Here is an 18,710-nt window from a genome sequence, read left to right as displayed (position 1 = left end):
AGCTTTTTTGTTACTATTAGAGAGATTTTAACCTTAGCGTTATTTTCCTAATTGTTGGGATTAGAAAACCTTCCACCCTTACGAGCTGAGTTGGGAATCGAATTCAGATGAACTACGCACAAGGTAGTTGACTTATTTAGAACCTCGTCGTCGTTATTAATTCAAGTTCATAGACGAAAATTGTAAAGAACTTTTGGAAATGTGTCTGCAATATATGTAAACTATCCTATCTCCCACTGCTGATAGCGATTTATAGAAAAAGCTGATACCATATATTTATGCCCATATATGCAAATAAATAGTTTCGAAGAGTCGGGTAGGTGTTAGCTCAATTGTCTTTCTGGTGTACAATATACAGGCGTTGTATTTATCATTCGTATGAGTAAATGAGTCCGGATAATTAATGAGACTTCGACAATAAAAACTCACATTTTTGCATGAAAAGTTGGTAGCACTCACACAACTTCTCCGGATAAATAAAACGCACTATTTCTCCGGATAAATAACTATCCCGAAGAATGAACTAAACAGTTTATCATTGCATTCATTTTGCACTCGCTGCCTTGCTGGCTCTCATCAAAATATGTCAAAACAAGTCTATCCTACTTCGTTCTCAGTTTTCTTTATAATGGAGCGTATATTTTAACACTTTTGTTAATAATCTCGAAATTAAAACTAATCACCTTCTCCAGTGAGAGGGAAAAAATCCGCGAAAATTAATTGGATAAATTATTTTCACGCTACATATGGAGAGGGAGAATTTTTCTACTCATCTTATCCTGGAAAAATTATACATCGCATAAGCTCCTTCACGTGTGATTGAGTGAGAATTACAATGCCTGCCCATTTCGTACACAGAGCCAGCCATGTAGTCATGCCCTAATGTAAAAAAATGATCTACCCTTTCAAAGACGAATATTCAATCTAGGCTATATGCCGATTCTTAATCATAATTCAAATGATGTGGCCACTATAGCCACGTTTGAAAACCTTAATGTAATCCTTTGGAACCAATTTGACCTTAGCGGATAGTAACGTGGGTGGCGTCGTGAAACCCTCGAAATGGGTATTGACAACGGCTGAAGATGACCGTAAATGTTTCTTCAAATGTATCTGATTCAAGACTTATTTTGATCCGCCATCCAGCCTATGTATCATAGGCCAAGCTCGCCGTTGTAGATTCATCCGAGGAGGTCAGCCATTGGATTGTCACAAACCTCTTCTACGATGTCTTACTGGAAGGTTGTGTAAATTTTATTTTCACAGATTCAAAACGTATGGGTCATTCAAGATAATCTTAAAACAGTACCTCAATCACCGCTACCTTGGAGAAAGCATTCACGATAGCTTAGAGTGGGCGATCGCCTGAAACCTATCATCTTACATTTATTGACGTTTACCTTCATGCCATGCAACAGGCACTAATGTTTATTTTTTTAATTTATTTAATATTAAACAGTACAATACAATTAATTTTTAGCCAAACAATATAAAGAACTAGTCTACGTAACACTACCATCAAATGTCTAAAAAATGTCAAAGCTTTTTTTTTTGGATCAGCAAATGTCTAAAAATCCGAAATCGACAATAAACTTCTCTCGCAAGTTCCATCTCATCTCTCTTATCTCTTTTTTAAAAACAAACAGAGAAGGTTCGTGTGCCCTCAAATTAAACCAAGTCACCCTTACAGTCAGCCATAAAACAGCTTCTAATTGCTTCGAAGAAAGCGGGATTTTTAGTTGGAGAATATCCTCTATGTCCGCTACGTTAACCTTCATCCGTTCGATAATGATTTGGCTACACCAATCCCATATTATCTTAGCTTTCATACAATACTTGATTCGATGTTCATTGGTATCAGACAAACCACACTTCGCATTGTTCAACATTAACTGGGTCATTTCCGAGTACAGCAAACTACGGTCCAGAATGAATGGAACGAAAAATCTTTAAATCATCAAAGCTCATTGATGAATAAAACGAATATTAACGATTTTGGGTGACTTCCTTGAGGGACACCGTGTTGGACCAATCATCAAATTTGAACCGGTAAAGTTGACATTCGTTAATGATGTTAGAAGCCGCAGCGTACGTCTTATTTTAAACTAACTTTACAAGAACTTTTCCTAAACAGTTGAATAGCGAGATTTCTGTATAGTTTTCAACATTATGAGTGTTTCCAGCCTTGTGACTTGGAGATATGGCCTGTTTATTCTATGTATTCTGAAAGGCATTAGGACTTTGGTATGGCTTGTCATTGGATGCTTCCGTTTGAAAAATGGTTGAGAACCATTGTTTTGGTAACAAAATGGTCTCCTACTGCCTGCTTGGCGGTGAGGCTGCAACTATAAGGGTGATCAATCTTGCTGGTTCGAACGACAGTGGGAACCTTGGACTGGTGATGCGATGCCATGAATTAGGATTAGGGACATACATCAAACACATTAACATACAAACGCTTGAGCCTTTCGCGATCATCCACACATACACCCGCGATCTCCCTAACATGTTATCAGCCTGGTAATTAAAAAAAACTTTTTAACACTTATAAACATAAACATACGGTCTCAAGCGTAGGCCTACAAACGCCCGTGTTCTCGCGATAATGAATCGGACACGTCCGGAAGTCCTTACCCTCGATTCTAGCAACCTAGGACCATGCCTTCAGATGGTCCTATGACCTATGTTCAATGAACATAAAACGATGCTCTTATCCACTAGACAGCACGTTCAATATGACACGGCAATATGACCACGAACACTAGTTATATGGAGGACTACCCTTTAGCATCCGAAAACTAAGTATCAGATTCACGGTCCACGTGATCATTCAAGAATACACGCGAATATGAAAATGGCCACACTGTTATAAAACTGAATTTATGCACACGATGTTACATACACGCTAGTACACGTGATCGAACACGTTAACGCTCGAGTCCTTAGCGATAATACACAATGACGAACATGTAATCGCGGTCATCCATGCACAACTACTCCCAAAATAAAAGCGCTCCGATGATTTAATGAACGTTTTAGCATTTATAATCTGATCAACGCAGTCGCAAGCGCAAACATACAAACGCTCATGTCCACGCGATCGTAAAGTCCCTTTGCCCGAACATCTTAACCGTGCACTCAATGTCGCACTCGGAATCACGGCACGCTGCTATTGACTTTAATCAGTGTATTAGGGGATGAAATTTCCCGTCTTGTTTGCAACTGTCGCTACTATGCTGACTATGGTAACGCTTTCGAGAACCCAGCTCTACCGTTCCAGTAGAACACCTCTCAAAAAAAAAATATTTTAAATGTTATAATGAAGACAGCTAGGTTATCCAAAGACGCCGCGAATGTCTTCTGCAAAAAGGTCTACGGACTCGGCTGTTGTTTGCATATTGGCATGTCCAAGATAAACATTTATGGGAATTAAGTTTTGTTTTTTTTTGTGTTTCGAATTCATCTCGTGAGTAACTAGCACCATATGTTAGACGATGTATCTAAATTAGTACCCAAATTAGCTCTAGTTAGACACAAAAAAAATCCAAACAGTTCACACGACATATGTGAACGCCTAAAGCCACATGTCCCGAGCGATGTCCCGGGAAGCAAATATAGCTCTGGTTTGCTGACGAGAAAGCGAAGACGAACTCTTGTCTTTTGGTTCAAGAAACCAAAGAAACCAAACGCCTTCGCTTTCTCGTCAGCAAACCAGAGCTATATTTGCTTCCCGGGACATCACTCGGGACATGTGGCTTTAGGCGTTCACATATGTTGTGTGAACTGTTTGGAATTTTTTTGTGTCTAACTAGAGCTAATTTGGGTACTAGTTTAGATACATCGTCTAACTAAACACCCAGATGGTGCTAGTTACTGACGAGATGAATTCGGAACACAAAAAAAACAAAACTCAATTAAAATTAGGTCTTGTGCCCTTAACGCGCAAAACGGTTTAGTCTAATTTTTATTGCATTTATGGGAATACTATCAGAGCGTTTCCTGTTATTTGCAAACTTCTAGGAGGCCGAAGAGTTGTTTTAAAGCTGCTTTGCACATGATTAACTATCCTTTTAAATTTTAAGTGATCTGTGCATAATGGAAATTGTTAACAGGTAGGTGCCGAACCCTGGAACAAACCTAAAAATAGGATAATTAAACAAAAATATATTTAAAAAAATAGTCCGAATTTGGCACCTCAAAAATTTGCCTGTCGCAATATTTGGCACAAGCTGTACCATATAAACACCATTAAAATAATGTAAATGAACTATAAAAATACAATTTAGGTACCACCGAAAATGTACCAAGAAATGCCATAAAAGTTCCATAGAAGTACATTAAAAATGCTTTTAGCGCAAAGTGCCATACAAATAATTTTAAAGTATAATTGAAGAACCATAGGAACGCTGTAAAAGTAGCAAAAATGTACCTTAATATCCTAGAAAGCGGTTGTGGATTTCTAAGGCAGCATTATAAAAATATATCAATAAAAATAACATGAAAGTACACATACTTCACTGGCGACACGGGATAGATATTCAAAATTGACCAAAAATGCTATAAAAGAACCATAAAACAGAAAAAAGTCATTAAAATACCTAAAACATAATAAATATATTGTAAAATACCTAAAAGTACCTTAAAACACTAAAAAGATTCCATGAATAACAAAATAAAAGTATCATGGACGTATTATAATACTACCAGAAACGAAAAAACATCTAAATCGTACTATAAAGCTACTATCAGTGTACCACAAAAGTATTATAAATGTACCATAAAAGCACCAACATTTACCGTAAATTTCTCTTAAAATACCATACAAAAACAATAAATATATATAAACAGAAGTACGAGGTAAATGAACAAAACGTACCATGGAGACGCTGTAAAAGAATCATAAATACACCTTAAAAGTGTGATTAAATATGTTCATAAAACCATAAAAGTACGCAAAAAAATAACCTTAAAAGCAGAAAAATAACTTAAAATAACCATAAAAATCGTCCACTATACAACTATCGCAAAATTTGTATGAGAGCACCTTAAAGGTACCATAAAATACTATACCATGCAAATACTCTAAAAATACTAAGTCCCACGAACATTCAAAATACTAAATCCCATGAACATGTTCATCGTCAGGGATTGTCGTATAGGTTGGGACAGCTCGATATTTTCGTTCCTATGCAGTGTTGCCATCTGTTATTTTTAGCACATACTAGACACGATCATAGCTCACTTTTGATGCCAAGTTGAAGTTATAGTTAATTCTTGTCACAGCTACACTGAGCAGTATCAAAAAATGAGCGAAAAAAATTTTGTTGTGCGGATTTTTTGGCCATCTTAAATTGAATCTTTTTCATCGAAATTGCAACCTAAATACATTTAAAGTGTTATGAAGTAACTGAAATGTTATTACCGATTCGGGTTTTGTGTTTGCTTCATTGGATATTTTTTTCTTTTTGGAAAAAAGTTTTATGACAAGCGTGTCGTGTAGGTTGGGAGACCATGCAATTACGCATGCGTACAAGATCGCGTACAAGTTTTGCATGTAAAAACTGTGAGTCAGATTAACTTTGTCAAATGGAAATAAATAAGTCTTTCAGTTATTTAATCTTATTTTAAAATACCAATAAACAAATAAATATTAACCAAAAAATAAATATAATGCATTAAAGTTTAAATTATCTTTAATTATTTGAATTGTTTAAAGTGTCCCAACCTATATGACATATTTTGTTAGCCATTTTGCAGTCATGCAGAAAATTGATCCTGAGTCTTATTTAAAATTGCAAGTAAACATCTTCCATTCGCAGACATTAAGTCACATAATATAGCTACAAAATAGTGTACTACAAGCTCAAAAATATTGTCATGGAAACAAGATATCAGCCTCTTAGCAAATCCGTTCCAACCTAAACTATATTCCCTTACTATAAAAGTACCATAGTAGTATAAAAATATCAAAATACCATTAAAGTACAAAAATTAAAAGAGCGACACAAATACTGTAAAATCATTATAAAAATACTGTTAAGTTGGATAAACCATAAAATACTGTAAAAATATCATAAGATTCTTTCGAAGTAACACAGAAGTACTAAAGAAATCGCACTCTAGTGCCATAAATGCACCTTACTAATAACATAAAAGCGCATCAGGAACTGCAACAACAACTGCTGCATCAGTATCCATGACAGTACCATAATACAACATAAAACTGCATTAATTATAAATGCTTTATAAAATTGCTGCATTTGTATCTTGATAGTGCTATTAATGTATCATTTAAGTGTTATTGGAGTACTATAGAAGTTTCATAAAAGAACCAATACTAGCATATAGGTGACTACCATGAAAGTGTCAAAAAATCATCATAGGACTACCGTAAAGTACTAGAAAAGCTGCACAAAATACCATACGAGCACCACTGAAGTACTATGAAATATCAAAAGTGCTAGAAATATCTTAAAAGCATAACTAGTGCTAATTTGAGTACTAGCTTAGATACATCGTCTAACTAGACACCCAGTTGGTGCTAGTTACTGACGAGGAGAATCCGAAACACTAAAACAAAAACCGTACTTGATCTTAAAAGCAGCTAAAAGTACCACAAAATTTTACACAAAGCATTATTTTCCTAACTTTGAGCATTGTGTAGATAGAGACGTCACTACCTAAATATGATGAATTCACTTTAATCTGTTGCCATACTATTGTGATGTGACTTCCAGAAGCGCACAGTTCGACCAGATTTTATCAACCTTCAGTTCCATCATGTACGGAGTGTGATACTGATAACATTCCATTGCAAAGGGTGACGCGTAACATTTGTACAATGGCGGCGTAAATGTCAAGATTCCCATATCCATGGATGATAGGTCAATCGTTAACTTAAACATTCGGAGGATTTTTTTCTGTGGTTCTCGCAACGGTGCTTGGGCTGTAAGAGTGCAACTAGTCCAGTCTATTCCATTTTTCGCGACTCTATAACATAGTATTCCTAATGCTCAAACCACGTTTTGTACATACGATAATCAGACTACTACCTGTCAATTTTGATAACAAAGTGTACATTTCAGAACACAAAACACTGTGTGAAAGATGGTAAGAGGAAAATAACTGACACATCAAAAGTCCACATAGTCAAACGAAAGACTGTTATTCAACCGTAGCCCGCAAACCAAAAAGAAAACAATGGAATTCTCCAAGCCACCAATAGTGACGATGGTATGGACGAAAACAGGATGAATTTAATTCTGCTCGGGAATTATGCCTCATCACTAGGAGAGTCATTCTGAATTGTCAAAATGGGGAGTGTGCAAAAGCGTTAGAAAGACAACTAGCGTCCCTACGCCGAAATTTTAGCCCAACCACAGTTGCTGGTCAGTGTACGGAAATTTTTCCCCGTAAAGGAGAACCGTTGCAATTTCGTATTTTGGATGCTAAGCGTTTGAAACGTCGATATCTGGTGTAATTTAGAAAAATAATATTTTTTTCATATATCCGAAGTACAAAAAAATATCGAGGTTTGGTGTCATCTAGAAAAAAAATTTACTGGATTTTTTTTTCTTTATGGATGTCAAAAAATAAAGGTTTCCAAATTGGATTACAAAAAAAATCGAAGAAATTTTTTTTTCGGTTGATACCAAATCTTTACCCATCACAACAGATACCCCGCATACTTTGGCAAAGTTCTTGCGAAGATTTCTATGATAACCTGTAGAGATTAATTGCTTATTATTTGTTTTTTGGAAATATTTAAAAGACACACTGATGCATCACACATTGAGTCGCGTTAAATAACCGATTTAACTAAAAACTTAAAAATGCATTGAAATATCAGCAAAGTACCATAATAGAACCTCACAAGTACCATAAAAGTATCCTATAAGCGCTATAAACATTGTAGGAGTACCATACAAATTACCAAGAAAAATATTGAAAAATACTATAAATTTACCATAAAAGTGTTAAAATTGTGTTATCAAAATACCAAAAAATTGCCACAAAAGTAACAAGAAATACCAAAAATACCATAAGAGTACCATAAAAATACTATGAACATGCTGTTAAAACAATAAATGGCTAAAAACCATTAAAGAGCCATTAGAATACCGTAAAATTAAAATAAAAGTTCAAAATCATCAGATTATTGGATGAGTATCATGAAAATCACGGAGCGTAGCTGGTGAATCGATTGCCTTGTTCGCAGCTCACCTGGTTTCGATTCTAAACCCCGTACATAGGGTTAGAAATTTTTCCAAATATATTTTTCTAACTCGAAAAAAGAGGCGAATGACCCTAAGGTTAAAACTTTTGTAAATGAAATAAAAATAAAAAAAAATGCAATGAAAGCTTTATAGCGGTACCATAAAATTCCTGCACAGTAACCAAAAGAGCACCATAAAATATTATAAAAGTACCATAACATTTTTTTTAACAACCATACCATAAAAACACAAGCAACTATCATAAAATAATAATAAAATTGCCAATCGCCTTAAAAATACCATAAGAGCACTATCATCACAAAAAATTATTTGAACTATAAAATACCAAATAGAGACCATAAAATTATCGAAAAAGTACTAGTTCTACAAATTTATCAATGACTATTTCTATTTCAAATAATTAAAATGTTGACTTTTAGATAGTGCTGAAATAAAACCGACGATTCGTTTTATTAAAATCGAAGGAAGCTGCCAAAGATTGTAAGGCTTCTTTAAGAACTTCAATGAAACGCTAAAATTTCTACCAAATGCACATTTCGGTTCACTATGCAATTTTTCGTAATTTTTAATAATCTTAGTAATTTTAGTAAGTATAAAGTTTCTAATAGTTTAAGCAATTATAGTCAAGTTTGGAATTTTAAAAGTTCAGTTTATAGAAATAGCAAGATTTGAAGTCATTTGATTTAACCCTTTCTCGCTTTTGATCCATAACTTGAAATGGCTATAACTTTCGGTTTCCACAAGATTTTCTTACAAAGACAAGAAAGCCTAATAACTGGGGCTATCAGCTTTCATTTGAGCATTCACGATTGTTAGTATTATCAGTCGAACTGAAGTTACTGATATCTAATTGATAAGATTCCGTTGAAGCAGTGTTGCCAAGGACAGTCCGAATGAAAGGTGAAAAATGAAGTTTTAATATAATTTCGTTGACTTCTTATATTATCCTATTAATTGGGACTGTCTTCCATTATCTTTTCCGTGCAATTGAAATATTGTAAATATTCCAGGAGAATTGTATTGAGCTTTTTTGCAACGTAAAAATTGAGAAGCTGGCAGCGCTACAAATTATTTCGTCATAACAAGTTTTTCGTGGTTCACAACCGCAACAGTTCTAAGGAAAAATACTTTTGGTACCGTATATACGGGAGAAAAAAGTTGGTCAACAATGGGTTAATTACATATTTTACTTTTCACGAACCATGCAAGCAATATTTTTTATTCAATTCCGACTAATATAATCCAATCTCCCTAGATTTAAAACGTCTATTTCGGGACAATATTTTTAGTGGATTGTAATTTTTATTACTAGAAAGCCGGCACATAGAATAGTTCCTTTTCTATCTGAAGGTTAATAAAAACACTCTTGATGTGACAGATAAATCAGGAAAAATGGATCAAGTTCTATTTATAAATATTATCCAAAATCTAAAAATTTTTTTATAGGTTTCAAAAATGTTGAAGCATTGCATTGAAATCAATGTTAACATATTTAAGAAACTATATTTTAATAAGTGAGCTAACACTAATGATAGCAACTGCCTACGAGACCCATTCGTGATTTTCGTTTTTGGAATTTTAGCAAAGTACTGCGGCACCAACTTAACATTAGACACTCGACTCAAAAGCATTTTATCTACCAAATATTTCAATTTAAAATTTATCAAATCAAAACCCAAATTTTCGAATAACCCTAATGGAGAGTCTTCCCATTTTGGCCGTATACATGCCTTCTTCAGCCGAAATTTACACTGAAATCAAATCTTATTATCCCTCGTGGGAAATCATATATTTACGGTCGCTTATTTTCTATCTCACTAGCACTGCCAGTATGATTATAGATGAAGTGACAGCCAACTATAATAGGATTTTAATGGTGTAGCATAACGACGACATATATCGATGATTCATCTAAGATTCATCTGACATTTCCGGTGTCGGTTAAAAGATCGTGACAAAAGATATCAGATCTGAAGACATATTCTACACCACTTGATAACACCTTACTTTCATGGTGCAAACAAAAAGAACCGGGACGGCTTACGGCAGCAATTTACGGTTAAACATGATAGTAGATTTGTTCCGTTCTAAGCCCAACCTGTTCAACAAAACCGTCCTATCAACCAAACCCACGCACACCCACACACACACATACACCAGCAGACACACATCCAGTAATTAAAACCCCACAGTAGTGCGTTCGCTTCAGCGACCTCTTCCAAGAGATTCAAGATGGCTTCTTCAAATGCAGCACCCCCTTCTCGGTAACCATGGGAGAAAACATGCCTGCTACAAACAGAGATGTCATGGGAGCGTGCACAACGAGCCACCGCGATGACTGTTCTGCGTTCCGTCCGTCCGTCCATCCGTCCACCGTTGTTCCATTGTATGCGAATATGTTCAATGTTTTTTTTTTCGTTTTCTCACCGCGCACCGACCCACCCCACCACACAGATCGATCCGCGATTGTTGTCTGACCCGAAAGAGATCCGCCAGGGGAAAAATGACACCCCACGTCGTGTGCTGGAGTGGGGCCTGCACTCGCTGGAACAACGCCGGATGGGTCGTTGACATGTTTATGCCCCAACCGTTCCATCGTCGGCACTGGTTTTGTTCTGATGGGGGGAAGCCATTCAAAAGGCTGGTTCAGAATCGGAAGTGTATCCTAGGGGGGGCCGTGGGGGGGTTTGGGGTTGTTTTGAACCCCTCCTCTTCCGAAGCGCTGAATCAAATGAGATCCGCCACTGTTGGCTTAATTATTTCAGATTCGGCTGACGCTTCGACGTCGGGAACTTTTCCACTACGCCTATTTACGTAATTAAATTACTTTACGATTAATTATGCTGGGAACCACAATTAATCAACGCTTTTTGTGATTGGTTTATTTTCAGGAATACCAAAATGTCTCATCAGCGGTTGCAGTTTCAAACAATCCTCACCGTTCTAACAGGTAAGCTACTATTTATGTGCCTTTCTTTTCGAGTTCGTCTAATCTGGAACCAACAAACAACGTGTCTTATCATAGGAAGCGTTTTTTTTTTTTTCATTTGTTTCGTCCAGCGCTTACTCGGATCGGACCTACCAAAAACACTGAACACGTTCTCGCTTTGGAAATACCTACACCCACATTCCTTTGTCGTCTACCTACCTACTAACTTTTGCATCATTCCGACCCAAACACGATATTAGTTCTCCGAAAAACTCCAGACCTCAGTCAGAGCCCTCTTCACCTTCGATTGTCGTTAATTTACCGACTCCCACATCGCTTTGATCATCAACGTGTGACGTGAGGCCTATGCCTATATGGCGCTTAAGGCAGAAGGCATGAGCACATGTGTGTGTGTGTATAAATGTGTGTCATATCGCTGACAGAGAACCGAGAAAAACTTCAAAAGTGGACTAGAGGAGTTCCATTTCCGATGTCGATGATGACGCTATCTGACGTCTTGAATGTATGGCATTTGATTCCTCGCGCTGGCGACAGACAGACAGACAGACAGACCGACAGTTGGTTGAATCTGTTCGAATACCTGCTCTCACATGGCTTGCTGGGATGAACAGGACAGGTAAAAAGGGACTTGCTAATTACTTCCCGAACCCGGTCGGTCGGTCGGTAGGCAACCTTTGCCTCGGAAGAGTAGGTTTTAGGTCGAAGATTGCTCTCTTTTTTTACCGGAATTCTTGCTGTTGTTTTTTTTTTTTTGATAAAGTGAACTTTGAGTTCAGTGGTTTGGTGACAAACAGAAAGGAATGTGTCATCAAGTGAACGGATGGGACATTTTTACGAGCAGCGACAAAGGGGTGCTTTGATAGGGCGGCGGCTTATCACAAGGATTGACGAGACTATTAGGACAGCGCACTGGAAATGCCGGGCGGTGAATCAGACGGTTCGGTTAACGCCGCTCGGATTACCGGGATCGACGGGTTGTGGTTTGTGGTTTCGATCCGAAAAAAAAACGAAAATACTTTTTCGGTGAGTCAACGTAGGATTAATCTTGCTTTTTAAGGGGACGTTCTCGGTCAAATGACTGTGAAGTTGGCAAAATTTGGATTTTTGTGGGCCAATGATGTTTTTTTCATTGGCCCACAAAAATCCAAATTTTTCCTAACAGTAACAGTTTTTGGAACAGTAACAGTTTTAGGAATTATAAAGCTTATATTTTCGTCTTAATTTTCAATTTTTTTCAAGTCGAAAAAAACAAAAATGGCGCCCGTGGTGACGTTCTGTCTAAGGTAAGGAGCGCGTGGAATTCCAACACTGCGTACAGCCTGCTGCCTCAAGATCGATCTGAAACACAAATAAGGCCCTAAATTAAACTAAATTTATTGGAGCAATGACCTAAAATGGGCAAAAAGCGTCAAATTTGAGGTAACGGTGCGATCTCAAACTTCGAGATTGATGTTTAGCCCTTTTTCCACTTTAATACTTCACTACAAATTGTTGTTGTTGTTTTTGTTGTCGTCGTTGTGCTTGTTGTCGTTGTTGTTGTTGTCGTTATAAACGACTCTTTACACCATAAGGGTGCATTCGTGCCGGAAGAAAATTTGTTTCAACAATTGCGTTCGTTTGTATTGCAGTCATTTAACAGTTATGTGTCCAACAAAAAACACTTTTAAGAGGCCAACGAGGGTATCCGGGTACCCACAAATTTAAACGATTTGGACACTTTTAGATGTTTTGGATTCAGGAACTCGTCTACTTTTTTATTCTGTACAATAGAACCGGAATAATGGATCTGTTTTTTGGTAATCGGGATTTTCCGGAATAATGTTCCAGTACTACACTGAAAAAAATCCAAACGTTAATTCTATTTGCTTCAAACCGCTTAAAATTCATATGAAGAAGAAATGCTATTGTTATCACGCGCACACATACCTTCTATGTGTCAACTGTATAAACTATGTATGCACACACATAAGTTATATGTGCATATTGTTATAGAATGGGGTTTTATGTGCCTAATAGTTATGGAATGTGAATGTAAGATTAATATTTCTTGTAAATACACACATTAGGTTTATGTGCCAGCAAATAGTGTCTATATGCCTCCGTTAATTGCAAAAATCTATGTGTAAAATCAATAGGCATAACGTTTACTTTTTTCTGAGTGTAGGATATGATTTGTAAATTTTCATAATGTCCTAGCAACATGAGTATCAAAACTCTTTAAATTGTCTCGGAAGTCTGTTTTTTATTGTTACGGGACCCTATGGCAATTTGAAAAATGAAATTGGAATGGAATGGCCACTCACGGCCCCACGGGAACCTGCTCCGGAATATCTGTTCCGGGGTTAGATCACCAAATGGTTCCAAAACCACGAGATACAGCCTACTGATGCAATTTCAAGAATTTTGATACCTATATTGCTAGCATTCCATTGAAGTTCGCAAATAGTACCCCAGCACTGGAACCTGCTTCTGGAAACCCGGATTCCCGGGAACCGAATGAAGTAACTTGATTCATTCTTACCAAGTCCAAAAGTGGACACCCAAAAGTATCGAAATCGGTTGGATATTACCTTAGTTATGGGCATTTTAGTTTTGTGGGTACCCGGGTACCCACGTCGGCCTGTTACGTAGTAAAAAAATTCAGAAGCCCCTCTTCACTCCCACCCTTACTATATCAACAATATTATTAACTCAAAAGCTTGACTTAGTGAAGTTCAAAGATGTCACAAAGTTTCAATTTCCAGCTATGGATAAAACATAGGAATTTAATTAATTGAAACTTAAAAAGGTACCCGGGTACCGCGTCGGACACACAACGGTTAAGTACTTTTCATAATGTTTTATATCTGTTTAATACAAGTTTATTTCTCCGAGGAAGGTTAGTAAGATTTCTTCGTTGCCGACGTTGTTGCATAATGCTTCTCGCAGACTCGCCGACCCAACGTCACGCTGTTTCCTAGTTTCGTTGTACTTCCTGCAGTGGAATATCACGAGACGGACGTCTACAGTTATCGCGCAGCAGTCGTAATCGGGTGGGGCTTCTTATTTCAGCAGGAACTCCTGCGATAAACTGGTATTCTGGCGGTCGGTCCACTTCACCATGTCAAATTTGATTTCACGTAGTTTGACATCAGTGGATGCTGATCATCGACGGTACCACTGATTTCGGATTGCTGTCTTAATTTGTTTGGCGGCGTCTGGTCCTAGAACGGATATTCCCATCGGAGCACTGCCATGGCTTCTGCTGCGTGGTGGTCCGCTTTTTCGTTACCGCGAATGCCAGCGTGGCCCGGAATCCAGCACAGCTTGATGGGACAGTTTCGAAGCATTTTCTCAATCTCCTGGAGTCACGGGTGCACGTCCGTAATTAGCAGTTCGCTGGACGCGTGGTATACAGTTAACGCTGTTTTTTTGCGAAAGACACTGCGGTACGGTGGAAGGTCAATCGATTGTTGATAGTGTTCTTTAAATATTCCCGCGCCTACTGTATTGTCGTCTTTGGAGCCATCGCTATAGACGACAATTGAGCGACTGAAACCTTGCGTACAAGGCCCATGTCGTAGAGGAGTCGCGAAGTAACAACTGCGGACCCGATTTGTAGTAAAGAAGCGCGTTGACCTCGGATTAACTTGGCAGCAACCATCTTCAGGATTCGCAGGTTTTCTTGTCGTTTTGCAGTGCGCTTTGAAGTCGAACGATCGGTCGAGAATTACACCAAGGGTTCTCAACTGTGTTGGAACGGCTACACCATCTACCTTTATCGTCTGCATGTGTTCACGGCGGGCGTTAGGGCTGCAATAGAAGATGCTGGATTTCATAGCAGATATCGTAAATCCCACACTTCTAGATCATTTATTGACGGATTTTACTGCAGCTTGAAGTTTTCGGTGAAGCGATTGGTCTTCTGTGGATAGCTAGAAGTTGCTGATCTTTTGCTGTTGTATTTTGTCAGTTCATCAGCTGCTTCCTCCGATTTGTTCGTATATCCACTGGACCGTTTAATGACAGTTGAGCGATGCTAACATTTCCCGCTGAACGCTTTCACTGCCTGCAACATCTCTCACGTAGTAGAACGTTGGAGATATCTTCGCGACGAAGTCTTCCCTTGAACGCTGCTTGGTGTCCTGAATTGCCCTTCCTAGCTACCGGCCACGATTCTTGGAAGCTCTTAAGTGCATCAGCTTTTCGTGGATCTTCAGCGCTCTGAGTGTTTTCGCACGTTTCGTAATAGCTGCTTCCACCTCCGGACACCACCATGCAACAGCTTTAGGCCCTACTTTGCCAACAGTGCTTGGTATTGCAGTGTTTACAGCAGTGATCAACTGCTAGACGAAACGATCTATTGAGATATCGACGCCCGGTCTTATAGCGCTGGCGGTCAATCGTTCGTAGGCTTGGTCGCATATCCATTGTTGCCTCTTGGTTGTAACATGAGACAATCCGAGAATTGAGACACTATTGGGAAGTGATCACTGTTATGAAAGCGTTCGTCAAAATGAATTTTGGGGCCATAGTTTCGGAGCGGATTGTAAGGTCGATCACTGATGTGTCAATCCGAATATGTGACCCGTCGTTCAGAATAACTAACTGTTCTGTCAAAGTGCGGATGATTTGTTGGAACCCCGTCAAATACGGCCCGCGTCGGAGTCGCCCAGTACAAGCACCGGACGTGAAAGGTGTTCATGGAAAGTACCCAGTGTTCTTGGTCCTGTTGATTACTGGGAGGTACCTAGGCTGACACCACCGTCATTTGTTATGGCCAATTTGACATCGATTCGCTCGAACGGTATGCCATTCTGAATGTTAAGACGTAGCCTGTGTTACCAGTATCGACAACTTCCAATAAAATCTGCTGGAACTACACGGTTGTCCACTTTTGTTTCCTAAAGCCTAATCAGGCACGGTCGATAAATTCCGGGAGTATAACTTGCAGACACATCATCTGTTCGTTGATTTCAAGGCGGCGTACGATTCAGTGAAACGAAATGGATTATGGTAAATTGTGCTAGAACATGGTTTTCCGACGAAACTAATACTTCCTTCGTAACTTGGATGGATTGAGGCAGTAGTGACAGTGGTGCTAGATGGTGAAATATTTGAAATTGTAGATGAATTTGTGTACCTTGAAACTCTAGTGATGTGCGATAAGCACGTTATCCGCGAGGTAAAAAAGGGTATTGCAGTTGCAAATAGGGCTTATTACGGACTTCGTAGCTAGCTTAAATCCCGCAGTTTGCGAACGAAGACAAAACTCGCTCTATACCCTGATTCTCCCTGGAACTGGACTGGAAGCGATTTGCCCAGGATCGAGTCCAGTGGAGGAGGATATTCTATTTGGGCTTTCGCCAAGCGAACGTAAGGGACAAAGCAAGAGATCAATGATGCCAGTCAACCCTGAAATTATGTTAAGCGCAGCAGTACCCATAGCAGAAATAACATAATCGGAACTGATCTATGGAAGGTACAGCACCTCAGTGTCAACCGCCGTCGAATAAACTACTCTATCATGTCCAGAAACACCAACTGCGGTATACCTCGTTTCGAATCCGCAATAACGGCTGGCGAGTTGTTTCTGGATCTATTTATGGGTTCGATGGATTGTAGTGACGTGAAGGAGGTCGATCATCATGTGTTCCGGGTATGTGGTCTTGCAGAAGGCAGGGCCAGCGGAAAGCGTGGGTAGTATGGGTACTACTACCCACTCGAAAATTTCCGAGGGAGGAATTACCCACTCGAAAGTTTGTAACAAATCAAAACCTCAGATTAACCATTTATCTGTCTTGCGCACAAAATTCTTGCATTGAAAATCCTTGATGTAAAACAATTGCATATTTTTATTCAAAAATGAAATTAAACTTGTAGCTTTGTGGCAAACTGAAGATGATTATCAGGACATCATGAACCGGATCACCAACTAGGCTCCTTGGATCCACTGGGAACTCTTGGGATCACATTTGCAGGTACCTGTTAGTAAGTCTACCAAAAGAGTAGATATAAATAAATTTGGATAGAGGATAGCCAGCATATCTCGGACTAAAACCAGGCCGAAGGGATTCGCAGATCTGGTGCTATACAACTGGAAAAAATCGTGTAAATTTACGTCTATTGACCGTGACATAAACGAGTATCAAAAATGATACAGCTTCACGTTTGATTTTAATTTTACATGTCGTTGAATTTTGCGAGTAACGTTATTTTACTCCACATATGACATTTGTTTAAAATGTGTAATTTTATGACACTGCGCTTGGAAAGTACATCTTTCATATAAAGTTAAACAGAACACGGTTATATTTCGTCATTTCGTCAATTACGATTTGTTAGATTGTGGCAGTTTTGAAATACCGCAACGGAAAAAATCAGTTTTGTTTGGTGTGTAGAACACTAGGCGTACGACCAGACAACATGTTTGCTGTCATGATGGCCGTCGCTGCAAGCGCAAAGAACGCTCTCTACGACCCCAATACGCCGGAAATGCGCATTCAACGTATAATGATTGGACACGACCCGAGATGCCACCCGAAGGAAATCACGACGTTGATCCTTCCTTGTTACCCAAGGTTGCTTGATGCCTTTGGGATTCCTAAACTTTCATTATCCCACAAAATTTGCCAATTTTCGAGCGTCCTCTAACAAGAAATACTGAAAAATTCGTTAAAGTTGTGCGATCTTTCAAAAATATTACCTTCTAATGCCTGAGTGTCCGTCTTCTTATTACACACAGAAAAAAATGTTGGTAAAAATAAGAGTTTTTCACTCTTAGCAAAAAACAGTTTGTCAGTCTTAGTTTGAAAACAAAACTTTTATTTTGATTACTATTATTCATTAGCTTAAAAGGAAAACTTTTATTTTGATTATTATTCTTGATTAATTTAAAAGTTTTACTTTCAACCTGATAGTAGGCGTTGGTTGTTTTTTGCTAAGAGCGGAATACTCTTATTTTTACCAATATTTTTTCTGTGCAATTCTAATCTAATTACTTTTCTTATTACCCGGACTAGAACAATGCGAAAGAACTCAAACTAATATTTGTATCAGGCAATCAAGAACGATTTTAATATAAAGAATCTAAGAACGCCCATATTTTATCCTGGAAAATTAGAAATGCTTTCCATGCTCAATCGATCGAAGCGCTCACTTGGAACTGTAATGATGTGGACATGGTCGGAGGTAAATATAAAACCATAAGTTTTGTGGGGAAAATGCTTAGCGCGAGTATCTTTGCTGTCAGATAAATCCAACGTCTATCAGTGGAATGCTGTTGTCACCGAAAAAGGATTCTTAGTTCCGTTTATTCCGACCAAAGGTCAAATCGAGTACTAGAGCTACTAGACGACATATTGTTTCTCTCGTTAATCCGTTGACGAACTGGTGCCAATAACCGCGTTTTTCAGTTTCCAACAAGTTTTTTATTTTGTTTCTAACGTCGCGTATATTCGGAAAAATTTGGGCGATCTAACGTTCAAGAAGACCTCATAGGACCTTTTCGCATACAATTCTGAGCACTCTCTGCCCACAACGGA

General features: G+C 38.3%; 1 protein-coding gene across 4 annotated transcripts in view; it reads left to right on the top strand.

Moving 5' to 3' along the window:
* LOC131688989 (nephrin) overlaps positions 1–18,710 on the top strand; it is an 837,157-nt gene that overhangs the window by 24,880 nt on the left and 793,567 nt on the right. For all 4 annotated transcript variants that reach the window (XM_058973699.1, XM_058973698.1, XM_058973697.1 and 1 more), the window contains exon 2: positions 11,129–11,187. In XM_058973699.1, the coding sequence (XP_058829682.1) occupies positions 11,139–11,187 (49 nt within the window). In that variant the 5' untranslated portion in view covers positions 11,129–11,138. The remainder of the gene's footprint in view (positions 1–11,128; positions 11,188–18,710) is intronic.

This window comes from Topomyia yanbarensis, chromosome 3 (assembly GCF_030247195.1).
Source record: "Topomyia yanbarensis strain Yona2022 chromosome 3, ASM3024719v1, whole genome shotgun sequence".
In the NCBI taxonomy this organism is placed as follows: Eukaryota; Metazoa; Arthropoda; class Insecta; order Diptera; family Culicidae; genus Topomyia; species Topomyia yanbarensis.
Note: the sequence above shows the minus strand (reverse complement) of the source record. Positions and strands in the feature narration are given on the sequence as shown.